At 40.2% G+C, this 11,049-nt stretch overlaps 2 protein-coding genes across 2 annotated transcripts; one reads left to right on the top strand and one right to left on the bottom strand.

Moving 5' to 3' along the window:
• Window positions 1-194: 194 nt before the first annotated feature.
• On the bottom strand, window positions 195-1,349 carry MONOS_6265 (putative Protein kinase domain; the record flags this gene model as incomplete). Its single annotated transcript, XM_067876484.1, has 1 exon — window positions 195-1,349. The coding sequence occupies one exon, from the start codon at window positions 1,347-1,349 to the stop codon at window positions 495-497; it is 855 nt and encodes a 284-aa protein (XP_067724149.1). The 3' UTR covers window positions 195-494.
• A 1,625-nt stretch (window positions 1,350-2,974) lies between these two features.
• Window positions 2,975-10,617, top strand: MONOS_6264 (uncharacterized protein; the record flags this gene model as incomplete). Its single annotated transcript, XM_067876483.1, has 3 exons — window positions 2,975-3,265; window positions 3,366-3,565; window positions 3,959-10,617. 3 exons carry the CDS (start codon window positions 2,975-2,977, stop codon window positions 10,101-10,103), a joined length of 6,636 nt encoding a protein of 2,211 aa, XP_067724148.1. The 3' UTR covers window positions 10,104-10,617.
• Between the last annotated feature and the right edge of the window lie 432 nt (window positions 10,618-11,049).

Here is an 11,049-nt window from a genome sequence, read left to right as displayed (position 1 = left end):
ACAAGATTAATGTTTATTGTTTTATTCAATCATCACAGTTATTCAAAAATAAAAAAAATCAGAAAAGTGGATTGTCTTCTAATAACGCTGTAATTTTTATCCAAATACATTTTAGCTTTTTCATTCAAGTTTTTGTGCTAACTTTCGGAATTGAAGATTTTTTTGAACGAAAAGAAGGAAAACACTGAAAGATGAGAAGAATTATTTTATTTTCATTTTCTCCAACATAAAATAAATTAAATATAATACAAAAAATCTGATATGATAAAACCAGGCTTCATCTGCATTTTGATGTTTATGAAAAAACTAACTATCGTTCTTGAAGACTTCTTGAAGACTTCTGAAAGAAGTCTTAATCAATATGGAAACTTGCCAAATGCTGTTTCCGTTCATTTCACTCGGATTCAATCTGAGCGTGCTCCAATAGTTTCCATCAGTCAAGCGGTCAACTTCGAAATTTCTTTCTTTTTTTCACTGCTTCTGTGCTCATTTACTCAAGAAGTGCCCTGTTCCTCCTCTTTGCCTTCTTTCACCCCAAACTCCTCAACCTCTCTGATTAGCTGTGCAATGCACACTCCACTTTTCCCAAACACCTCTGCTGTCGCTGCATCCTCCTCCGACACATGCACCTTCGCAAATATCTGCTTCCTCTGCAACTCTGCCACAACACTTGCAATTGGCACAAGCGGAATGTCTGGTAGCTCCAATGTGTCCGCCTCGCACTTTGCGCAATGCCCATCAAAACTGGCAGTGCCTAGCTCAATCTCTTCATCCAGCCCACCTTTCCCTTCCTGGACCTGCAGCGCCAGTGGAACAGGCTGAGGATCAGCAGCGAGCGAGCGGGCGAGCGAAGCAGTGGCAGACACAAACAGCTGTTCCACACGGTGAATGGACAGGTGGGGATGCTCTTCGGGAGGGACTGTGAAGTAAGGGTGCAGCAGCGCCTGCTCTGCCGATATCCTCAGCTCCGGATTATACCACACCATCTGCCCAATCAGATGTTTCTCCACCGGATACAGACTTCTCCTTCGCTCCTTCTCGCACAGCCGATCAAGCTTCTCTTCCAGACGGTTACGCAGCCCCAAGCCGATCACGTTCGCTCCTCCTTTTCCGGGTGCTCCACCGCCACCTCCTCCTCCGCCTCCGCCAGCCAACTTCCCCTTCAGCTTCTTGTACTCTGCCATTGCACGCACCCCTGCCCACTGCTTCTCTATGTCTCCCAGGGTGGTCGTGATGTTCTCTAGCACCTTCTCAGGTCTGTTCTCAGAGCTTTGGAACAGAGGCAATCCAGTCATCGCCTCGGCGCAGATGCACCCCATCGACCACATGTCCACAGATGGCGCATACATCTCCGCCCCCAGCGCCTGCTCTGGTGGTTGATACCAATGTGTCACCCGCACCTTATCACGTGACAGCGCCTCAGGAGGTGCTTGGAACGATCTCGCAAATCCAAAGTCCGCTGAATGCCCCAGTCCAGAATATCAGACATCAAAAAAAGGCACATACGAGCAATCAAAAGATGTTACCCATCAATAAAAGAAGAGTTCTTTTAAGAAAAGAAAAGAAAAAGGAGCAAATTTCTGTCTCTCTCCCCACACCCAGTTTTGCCTTTCCATCGCCATTCAGAAGAATGTTGCTCGGCTTCAAATCGCGATGGATGACCCAGTTTGCATGCAGATACCCAACAGCCTTCAGCACCTGGAAAAGCACCGAGCGCACAAACTGCTCCGAGTGCAGCCGCTGATCCACCCGGTGCAGATACATCTTCCCGCAAAAGGGGAAATAAAAAGAATCGCAATTGAGCAGACAACCAGCAGCATCACAACAGATACAAGCACAACCAAAAAAAAAGAAGCACATAGAAGCAACAGGACAATAACGGGTCAAGCAAAGAAGCAATAGGAAAAAAAAATCAATCCAAACAAAAAAGTCGGTTTCCAAAAGCTCGGTCACAAGCTCAACAGTTTTCTCCAGTGGGTCGCTTCCCACATGTTTTATTCACTAATAAATTAAAAGTTAACTAGGATAAAAAATGAAAGAAATATATATGAAAAACTTTTATAGAAAAGAATAAAAATTTTCTCAAAAACCTATTTTTAGAAACAATAAATTCAAAAAACATTTCAATACAAAAATTTTAATATATTCGTGCATATTGGTAAATTTTGTGAATATTATTTCTTTTTTAATCAAAATAAATTTGTAACAAATTCTTGAAAAGATCAGAAAATACCATTTTTCGTCAAAAAAAGAGCAGGAATTATAAATAGGGTCCTGCATGGGACTTGCAATCTATTTGATAATTTCATTGAGTTCTTTGAAAACCACTTATTCAATTGAAGATTATTGTTTCAATGATAGACAATTTCAATCTCCCTTTGTTGGATTTTGCGAAAAATTTGAATATTCATCAGATAACGTAAAACAATACGTTGAACAAGTTAACCATAACAAAGATCGATATGCCTTCAATTATTTTCGAACGGCTTTTGACAGTACCTATTTGAAAACGTTATTTGCATTTGTGAATTCTTCGATAACATTCTCACAGTTGCTGTTTCAAATCAGAGGAAATTCCAATATTGTTGATGGCACTTTCTCAAGCATCGCAGTTCTTGGATGTGTGATATTGTGCAACGATGAGAAAGAAAATGGCATGTTCAGAATTGCCCATGGAAGAGCACTCTTCAACAACATATCATTGAACACAAAAAGTCAAATCTGTCAAATACCACAATTAGTGGTTTCTGAGCATTCAGGCAGCAAGAAATGGACTGGGAATGATTTTGAAACAATCTCATTGTCATCCTCAACATTTTCTGATTTTGTTTTTGCAAAGGCTCCGATAATTGAGTCCTCACCTTCGTCTTCTTTATCCATTTCCAAATGTATCTTCTCAAACATTTCTTCCGCTCAAAAGAAGGATCCATTTTGTTCAGAAATCTCATCTCTTCAAAAAGTGAACGAAGCATTCATGATTTCTGGGTGTGAGTTTGGTGGTGTTGAAAATGTGTTTTATGGAGGAATTGGAGATGGCAATCGGCCATTGCATGTTTTCAATGCAAGTGTGATGCATTGCTCCAGAACAATGAATTCAAGTTCACGAATTGAACTGAATGAAGATTGGAGCTTTGAATACACAGAATTTGTTGATCAGCATGTCGCTGATTATTCAGCAACAGACATTGGATTTCACACTTGCGGAGGAACCATCTTGTTCAATGGTCCTTCATCAGCATTGAGTGTTAAGAGCTGCATTTTTAAGGTTTGATCTGTTTTTGAATATCAATCAAAAAATATGGAAGTTATTGGCTTTTTCAATTTTTTCATTATCGTTCTCTTTTCTTTTTGTTGTTTGAATTCAGAACTGCTCCTGCAGCAGATGGGGAGGAGGAATATGCGTTTTTGATTCTGTGAGCACTAAAATAGGAAACTGCACCTTCGATCATTGCATCGGAAAAAGAAATAACGAAAATGTGGGCTCTTATGGAGGAGCAATCTTTATCGATAAATCACAATGTTATGATGTTGTTCATTCGACTGCAAAAAATGGATATACCACTTGGTATGGAGGTGCATTTTACCTAAATGAAGGAGGCACTTCCACATCAACGGAATGCAATTTGAATACTCTCGAAAATGGATTACCAATCCTTTTGTTCAATATCACTTGTGCAAATGAAACGGCAGAAAGTCACTATGGAGGTGGCCTTTGTGTTGAAAGGCATATTCAATCATTCTTCATTATGAGCGAATGCATCTTTCAGAATTGTTCCGCAAACACTTCACATGGAGGAGGTATTTATATATATGTCAATTCTCTCGAATTGAATGCTAAATTTTGTTTCTATTGTTTCTTTTTCAACAATTCTGCCCCACAGGCATCCGATATATATTTACAAGATTCCGATGAAAAGATAAAAGAAAATCCCTTTGTGGAATGTTATTCATTGACAAGTGGAGAAAGTCGATGTGTGAGCTCTTCACAAGGCACAAAGAACGAGTGGCTGCCAAATGGATTTCTTGTGAGATATGTCATTCCAGATGGAGGAAACAACAATGTGCTCTGTGGGTTGACAGTTAAGGATGGTTGCAGTTCATTGAAATTCACACTTGAGAATGAATTAACAAAGAGCAGATGCAGAATCATGCTGATCGAGGGAACTTATGAAATGATTGAATCAAATGGATATATTGTATTTGGGAAGAGAATTTCTATTCAAGGAAGAGGAAAGGATCTGACTAAATTGAATCCAGTCCAGGTTGGAGAAGATCAAGTGTTTCTGAGTGTTGATGATGGGATATGCAAATTGTCTTTTGTGAGGATTGTGTTTGACTCACATGAAAGTTCAAGACTGTTCCGACTGAGCTCCTCAAATTCTCAACTATTTCTCCAAGAGCTTGTCATCAGCACCCCATTGAATCAGGAAGGCCTCCGCTCAAAAGAATATTTGAACAGTTTGTTTGAGGTGAATTTTGCCAACTTTCGAATGACTGATTGCATTGTCAAGAACATATTGTCTAAGACCAGTCTCTTTCAAGAAACCTCTTCTGCTTCATTGTTGTTGCTGTCTTCATCTTCTCCACTTCCAAACAATGATGAATGTTTTGTTGCAAATTCCAACTTTTCGCATGTGATCAAAACAGAAGGAGATGGAGCAGTGTTTTCAAAGACAATCAGTGAGGGAGAGTCATTTTGTCTGTGGAACACAATAATTGAGAACTGTGAGTGCAGGAGTGGGAATGGAGGAGGGATCAGGATTGATATGGTATCATCAACCAGTGTATTCAGAATGGGATCTTCTTCATTTCCAACCACACTCGACTCATGTTCATGCAGCAAGTGTGGAGGAGGATTGTATCTCTGGCTGGGGGATGGGGCAGCGGACTTTGTGATTTCTTCAGTGAGTTTTGTGGATTGTGAGGCAAGAGAGGGAGGGAGAGATATCTTTGTGAATGGGAGCAACATGAATGGCGAGACAATCAATTTGGAGAAGATTTGTGTTTCTCTGAATGAGCTTGGATATGAAGAGTTGATAGGATTTGATAGAAGTCTGAGTGAGATGGGCTTATTTCCGTTGAATGCGTTTTTGGAGTCATTCCAACCACCAGCGCATGTTGGAGGAACTGAAGGAAACTGGGTTTTTGATTCGAATTTTTGTGGATTCGTCAATTTCCCATGTCAGACGATAATGCATGCTGTTCAAATCAGATTTGGCTTATCACAAAGGCAGATTGTTGTTGGAGAGGGATATGAACTGGATGAGGAGATGATGATGGATGGACCAGTTTGGAACATCTCATGTGAGGAAAGGGGAATTGTTGTTGATGTGCATGCGCCAGCAGAGCTCTCCAACCAATGGCTGGTGAGTGTTTCCACAGAATGCTCAATATACAACATCTGTTTTTCTCTTCCTTCTTCTCTCTCAAATGCCCACTCTTTCGTCACACTCCCAGCTTCCACTTCTTCTCTCACTCTTTCGAACTGTTCATCAATGAATTCATCTTCTGAGACGGGGAGTGAGATTGGATTCTGCTTTGTGAGTGTGGTTGGAGGGGAGTTGAAGATGGAAATGTTTGAGACAAAAGGAGAAATGGTGTTTTCATCGAGTTCATTGATTGAAGGGAAAGGGAGCAGTTTTGTTATGAATTGTGTTGAATGTGTTTTTGAGGGAGTTACAAAAGAGAATGGGGATGGAGCTTGTGCTTGTGTTGAAAACGAGCCAAATACCCATGAATCGGAAAATAAGCAACTGATAATTGACAACTGCACATTGAATGGATGCTGGGCAAAGAGGAACAGAGCAAAAGGAGGAGGGACACATGTGTGCCTGAGAGGCAGCGATGAAATGGTTGTGAATGGATCATCGAAGTTTGAAGGGTGCTGTGCAGGAAAGAGGGAAGAAGGAGAAGAGGATGGCTTGGGAGGAGGAATGTTTCTATCATTGGAGGATGAAGCAACTCAGTTTGTTCTCCTGGATTTGAGGTTTGTGGGGTGCTGTGCCTGGAAAGGGAAGAATGTGTTTGTGAATGGGAGCGCTCTGAATGAGGTTGTGGATTCAGCCCATTTCTGTTGGGAGATGAGTGAGAAGGAAAAGTCATCGCTGGACGAGCTGTGTGGGTGGGAGAGAAGCAGCACAGGGGTTGGGTTTGTGATTCCGCTTGTGGTGTATCTGTGGAGCAACTTCAGTGGAAGTGGATTTGTCGATGGGCAGGAAGGAGGAGACTTCAGTGGATGTGGATATGATGTTGCTCCATGCAGGTCTATCTCCCATCTCATCTCCCTCAAATTCACCCCACTTCCTAAAAGCACTTCTGATGATGTTAAAGATGGATTGTCCATTTCACTATCCCACATCTGCTCACTCACTTCATCCCTTTCACTTTCATCTTCTATCGAATCAGAACAAGTCTCGCTGACAATTATTGGGAAAGGCAATGAGTCAGGGATAGCTGTGGGTGATGATCAGATTGGAAATGAAGAATGGATGATCCATTCGGACATTCATCTTTCATTTGAGGTTCTCTCCTTTCACATCCCAACAGCATTTGCCCATCACAGAACATTCATCAGATCCTCAACTTTCTCATCACTTCTCCAAATGAAGCACTGCTCTTTCTCAACTCAAAGTGCAAGTGAGCCTGTCTCATTCACTTTGTTGAGTGTATCAGAGGGAAGCCTGCTGATTGACAATTGCACATTGTCCTCGTTCTCATCCACTCGTCCATTTCTCCTTGTTTCACTTCCCACTCAGTCAATCATCTTTTCCAACATGACAGTCTCGAATGTTTCGACAACTTCGAACTCTCTTATATCATTCGAAAGAGCACCATCTCATCTGTCTCAGCATTCATCTGCTCACAACGAAGTGTCAGGCAAGTCTTGTTGTTCCCTCCAAATCCAGTCATCGTCTTTTACCAACAACACATGCTCTGGTAACAGTGCAATCATTCTTTGTTTCGGGTTGTTCGATGCTGTGGAGAGTGTTGTTGAGAAGTGCACATTCAGCCGGTGTGCGAGCGAGACGAGTGAAAGGGGAGGTGCGCTGATGATGTGTGTGAAGAGTGGAGAGTCATCGATGGAGGTGAAGCAATGCTCATTCACAATCTGCAGATGTTCAACAGTCACTGGTAGAGGAGGAGGAATGATGTTTGATTGTGTGGATCCATCATCACCAGCACCGGCACCAGATAGCCCATCTTTTCTCCCGCTGAAAATATCAGAGATCCGATTCACAATGAATGATGCACTGGTGGGGAAGGATATATTCATCAACTGCCAGTCGATCGAGCAGCAGATCAACGAAACACTCTTTGCCCTCGACTTCTCCCAAGAATCGCTCCAATCAAACCAGTCCATCTGTGCAAGTGATGCTGATGAGCAGGATGTGGACTTGATCCCCTTGATCGCCTTCTTCTATGCGCCACAGATCTTTGTGTCTCTCGATTCGGCAGACACTCGTCAGTGTGGATTGCCAACAAACCCATGCCAGAGCATCTCATCTGCTGTTCACCACATCCAGCCAGGACTGCTCAACACCATTTTCATCAACACTTCATCCACTTTCCTCTCAGAAACAACTGTGCATGGCCTGTCCATCCTGCCTTCAACAAAGCAGCAGGCAATAATCCAGCTGAGTGCAACCATTCCACACACAGGAGACGCCCAGAGTGTGGTTCTGTTTGAAGATGATTGCACAGTTCGCAACTGCTTGATATCATTTGCCACTTCATTTGAGGCCACACACTCAGCAGTATTCGCTGAATCGAATGGTATGTTGGAAGTATCTCAGTGCACATTCTCATCTGCAAAAGCTTCATTGGAGCTGCATTCACATGTGATAGCTGTTTGGGGAGGAGTTCTGAGGATGAGCGAAACATCATTCAGTTGGCTATCTCTTGCAAAGCCCTTGCTTTTGTTTTCAGATGAATCAGAAATTGTGCAGTCACAAACAACTTTGGAATCTCTCACATCGACTGCTGATGTTGTGGCAATTGGACTGAGCGCAATTGTCTCCATCGAAAAAATCAACTGTTTCAGCATCTCATTGAACAATGGATGCTTGATCTCAACATTTATTGGAGCGGCGAATTTGAATGGAAGAAACGATGAAGATATCGGAAGACTCAGAATATCTGCTGCAACATTTGAGAATATTTCATCAAATGAGAACACCAACAACAACAGTGTTGTGAGAATTGAGAGTCACAAGACACGCGTGAATTTTATTAACTGTTCATTTTCTTTGTGTGAACTCACAACAGAAAGAGGATGCCAGTTGTCGATTTCGAGCAGTTCAGATGTGTCTGTTATTTCTTGTGAGTTCGATGGAGATGAAAAGGAGGAAAAGGAAGAAGAAGAAGAGGATGGCAATCACAGTCAAGACAATTTTTATGAAGATGAAGTGGAGATGGAGCATGATCAATTGTGTCATTGGAATGGATCAGTTGTGGGTGTTGCATCAAGCAATGTGACAATGAAAGATACAACAATCTGTAACTCGAAGAAAGGAGGGCTTTCTGTGACAGGTGGATTAGTGAAGATGTTGGATGGAAAGTTTGAAAACAACAATCCGTCCATTCCGAATTACCGATCTGCGAGAAGGAACATAATGTGTGAAGGTTTTTCAAAATTGAATGTTGTGAGTTTGAAAGGAGGGGATGGCGTTTTGCCAAATCCCTCGTTGTGGATATTGGAGAGAGGATGTTCATTGGAAGGGATTGCATCTGAAAGGGCATCTCCATTCTTCATTCCTGTGTTGGAGAGCGTTGAAACAAGGGAAGAAGGAGCAGAAGTTGTGGTTGTATTCAATGGGGAAAAGCTGCTGCCATGCGACTTGTCGTTCATAGTTGTGAAACAGATCGGAGAAGAAAAGCAGATCGAAAAGTTTGTGTTTGATGAGAATGGATATGTGTCGGAGACAGAAGTTGAAGGGAGGGTTGGAAAGGAGAGGATAAGTGAGGCAGGAGAAGGGGTGGAAGTGAGTGTGAGCATTCAGTTTGGAGATTCAAATAATCCATCATCCACTGATTCTTTCATTCTGAAGAACAGAAGTGAGCCCAAGGTTAATGGAGATGAAAGAATTGTCGAGGGAGGAAAAGAAGGCAAATCATTTTGGTTGAACATTGTGATTGTTCTCGCTATTATCCTTGCAATATTCTTTGCTTTATTTGTTGTAGTTGTGGCACTTCTTCGAAAGAAACTGAGGGAAGCAGAAAAGACAGTTGAAAATGAGAGATTTGAAAATGAGCAAATAATGGAGAAGATCGAGAGGAGAAAAGGAAAGAATGGAAAAAACTTTGAAATGAGTGAGATGCCGTCAACATTAATTGAAGGGATGACAAGCCAAATTCCACTTCTCATTGATAATGATGAAGATCTTTCAGAGCCTCCTTCAGTTAGCAATGAAGAAATTCTGAATGAAAATGATTTGCCAGATTTGGAATCTTCATTACCATTTTCAGAGAATGATTCTGCTACTGGAATTCAACTATCACATTCATTCAATGTGATATCAGCAAAGAAGCCATTTCGAGAGGAGAAAAAGAACATCAAAACATTGCATTCGGTGATTCATTCAGTGCAAGGTAATTTCACGATGGGAACAAGAGTAATGGATGTTGTTGATGGGATGGATGTGGTTATGGCAGTTGCGAAGCTGTTTGAGCATTTGATATCAGTAGGAGACGAAAGGGTGGAAATGATGGGAAAACAATTGTGTCCATATTCGATCTTTGTTGAGGAAGGAAACAACGAAATATTTGTTTTGACAGAGGAATTGGAGGATGAGAAGGAGAAGGAAGAAATGAAACGATGGAAGGCACCAGAAGCGGGAGATGAAGATGATGAAATTGAAAAGGCAGTTGTTTTCATACTTGGACTGATTCTCCATGAAATGACAACAGGGGAAGTGCCCTTGAGCGAATGTAATGCGGAGGAAGCGCAAGAGATGATGAGGGATGGGGTGCGACCTTTGACAGAAGGAATCGAAGGAGAAGATCTGGTTGAGCTGATAGAGAAGATGTGGACAGATGAGCCAAATGACAGGCCCAGTTTAGCGAAAGTGAAGAAATCAATAAAGAAAATTATAAATGAAGGATGAGACTGAGTGAAAATTATCACAAAAAATATTTCAAAAATTGAAAGATTAAAACAATTCATAAAAAATCAAAAAGAGAAAGGGATTTTTGTGTAATAATTATGAGTAAATTATTATTTCATTCTTCGAATATTGATAATTGATATCAAGTCAAAAATTAAATGAAAAATTTTGTTGAACAAATAAACAAATCAATTCTACAATGATCTGAAAGATCTTCTGATTATATGCATAACATCAAAAAATTAATCAAATTCGACATAGTTAAATTTAACATTGAAAAAGTTACATTAAAAATTCAAAATCTGGGATTGAATTTTTTTTGTTTTCTGAATTTTGTTTCATTCCACTCTCACAAATATTTTTCTCAATTTAAGAATTTTGATATATTTTTTGATTGAATTCTTATGATGGTGTGAGTTATTTATTGGAAACCGATTAATAAATCGGGACCTATAATTTTCTTGTTTTTGAAGCTTTCGGAAATAAAGAAAAATAAACAGAAATCGTTAAAATATTAATATATGCTATTTCTGAAACATTTTTCCTTTTAATGATTTTTGAAAAGAGTTCTTTCTTTCTTTTCTTTCCTTTTTTTTTTTCAAAAGTTCACATTTTTCACTTGTGACAAAATATTGAACTTCAAGCATTTTCATCGGAAAAAATTGCACTCTTGAATGACTTTTTGTTTCAAAAATATGGATTATATTTTTTGATAAATTCATTTTGTTTTATTTTCAAATCAGATTAAAATATTCATATTTTGATCATATTTCTGCTCCATCAAAGAAACTTCATCATAATGGAAATAATTGCTTGATAATGCTTTTATTTACATTCTTGGAAAGTTTCTTGAGTAAGAAAAGAAATATGATCGGAAAATGAAATTTTTATCTAATTTGAAAATTAAACAAAAAGAACTTTTTAAAAAAAATACAGAGATATGGGT

This window comes from Monocercomonoides exilis, assembly GCF_001643675.1.
Source record: "Monocercomonoides exilis strain PA203 chromosome Unknown scaffold34-1095894, whole genome shotgun sequence".
Classification (NCBI taxonomy): Eukaryota; Preaxostyla; order Oxymonadida; family Polymastigidae; genus Monocercomonoides; species Monocercomonoides exilis.
The sequence above is the reverse complement of the archived record's forward strand: the minus strand, read 5'-3'. Positions and strand labels throughout refer to the sequence as shown.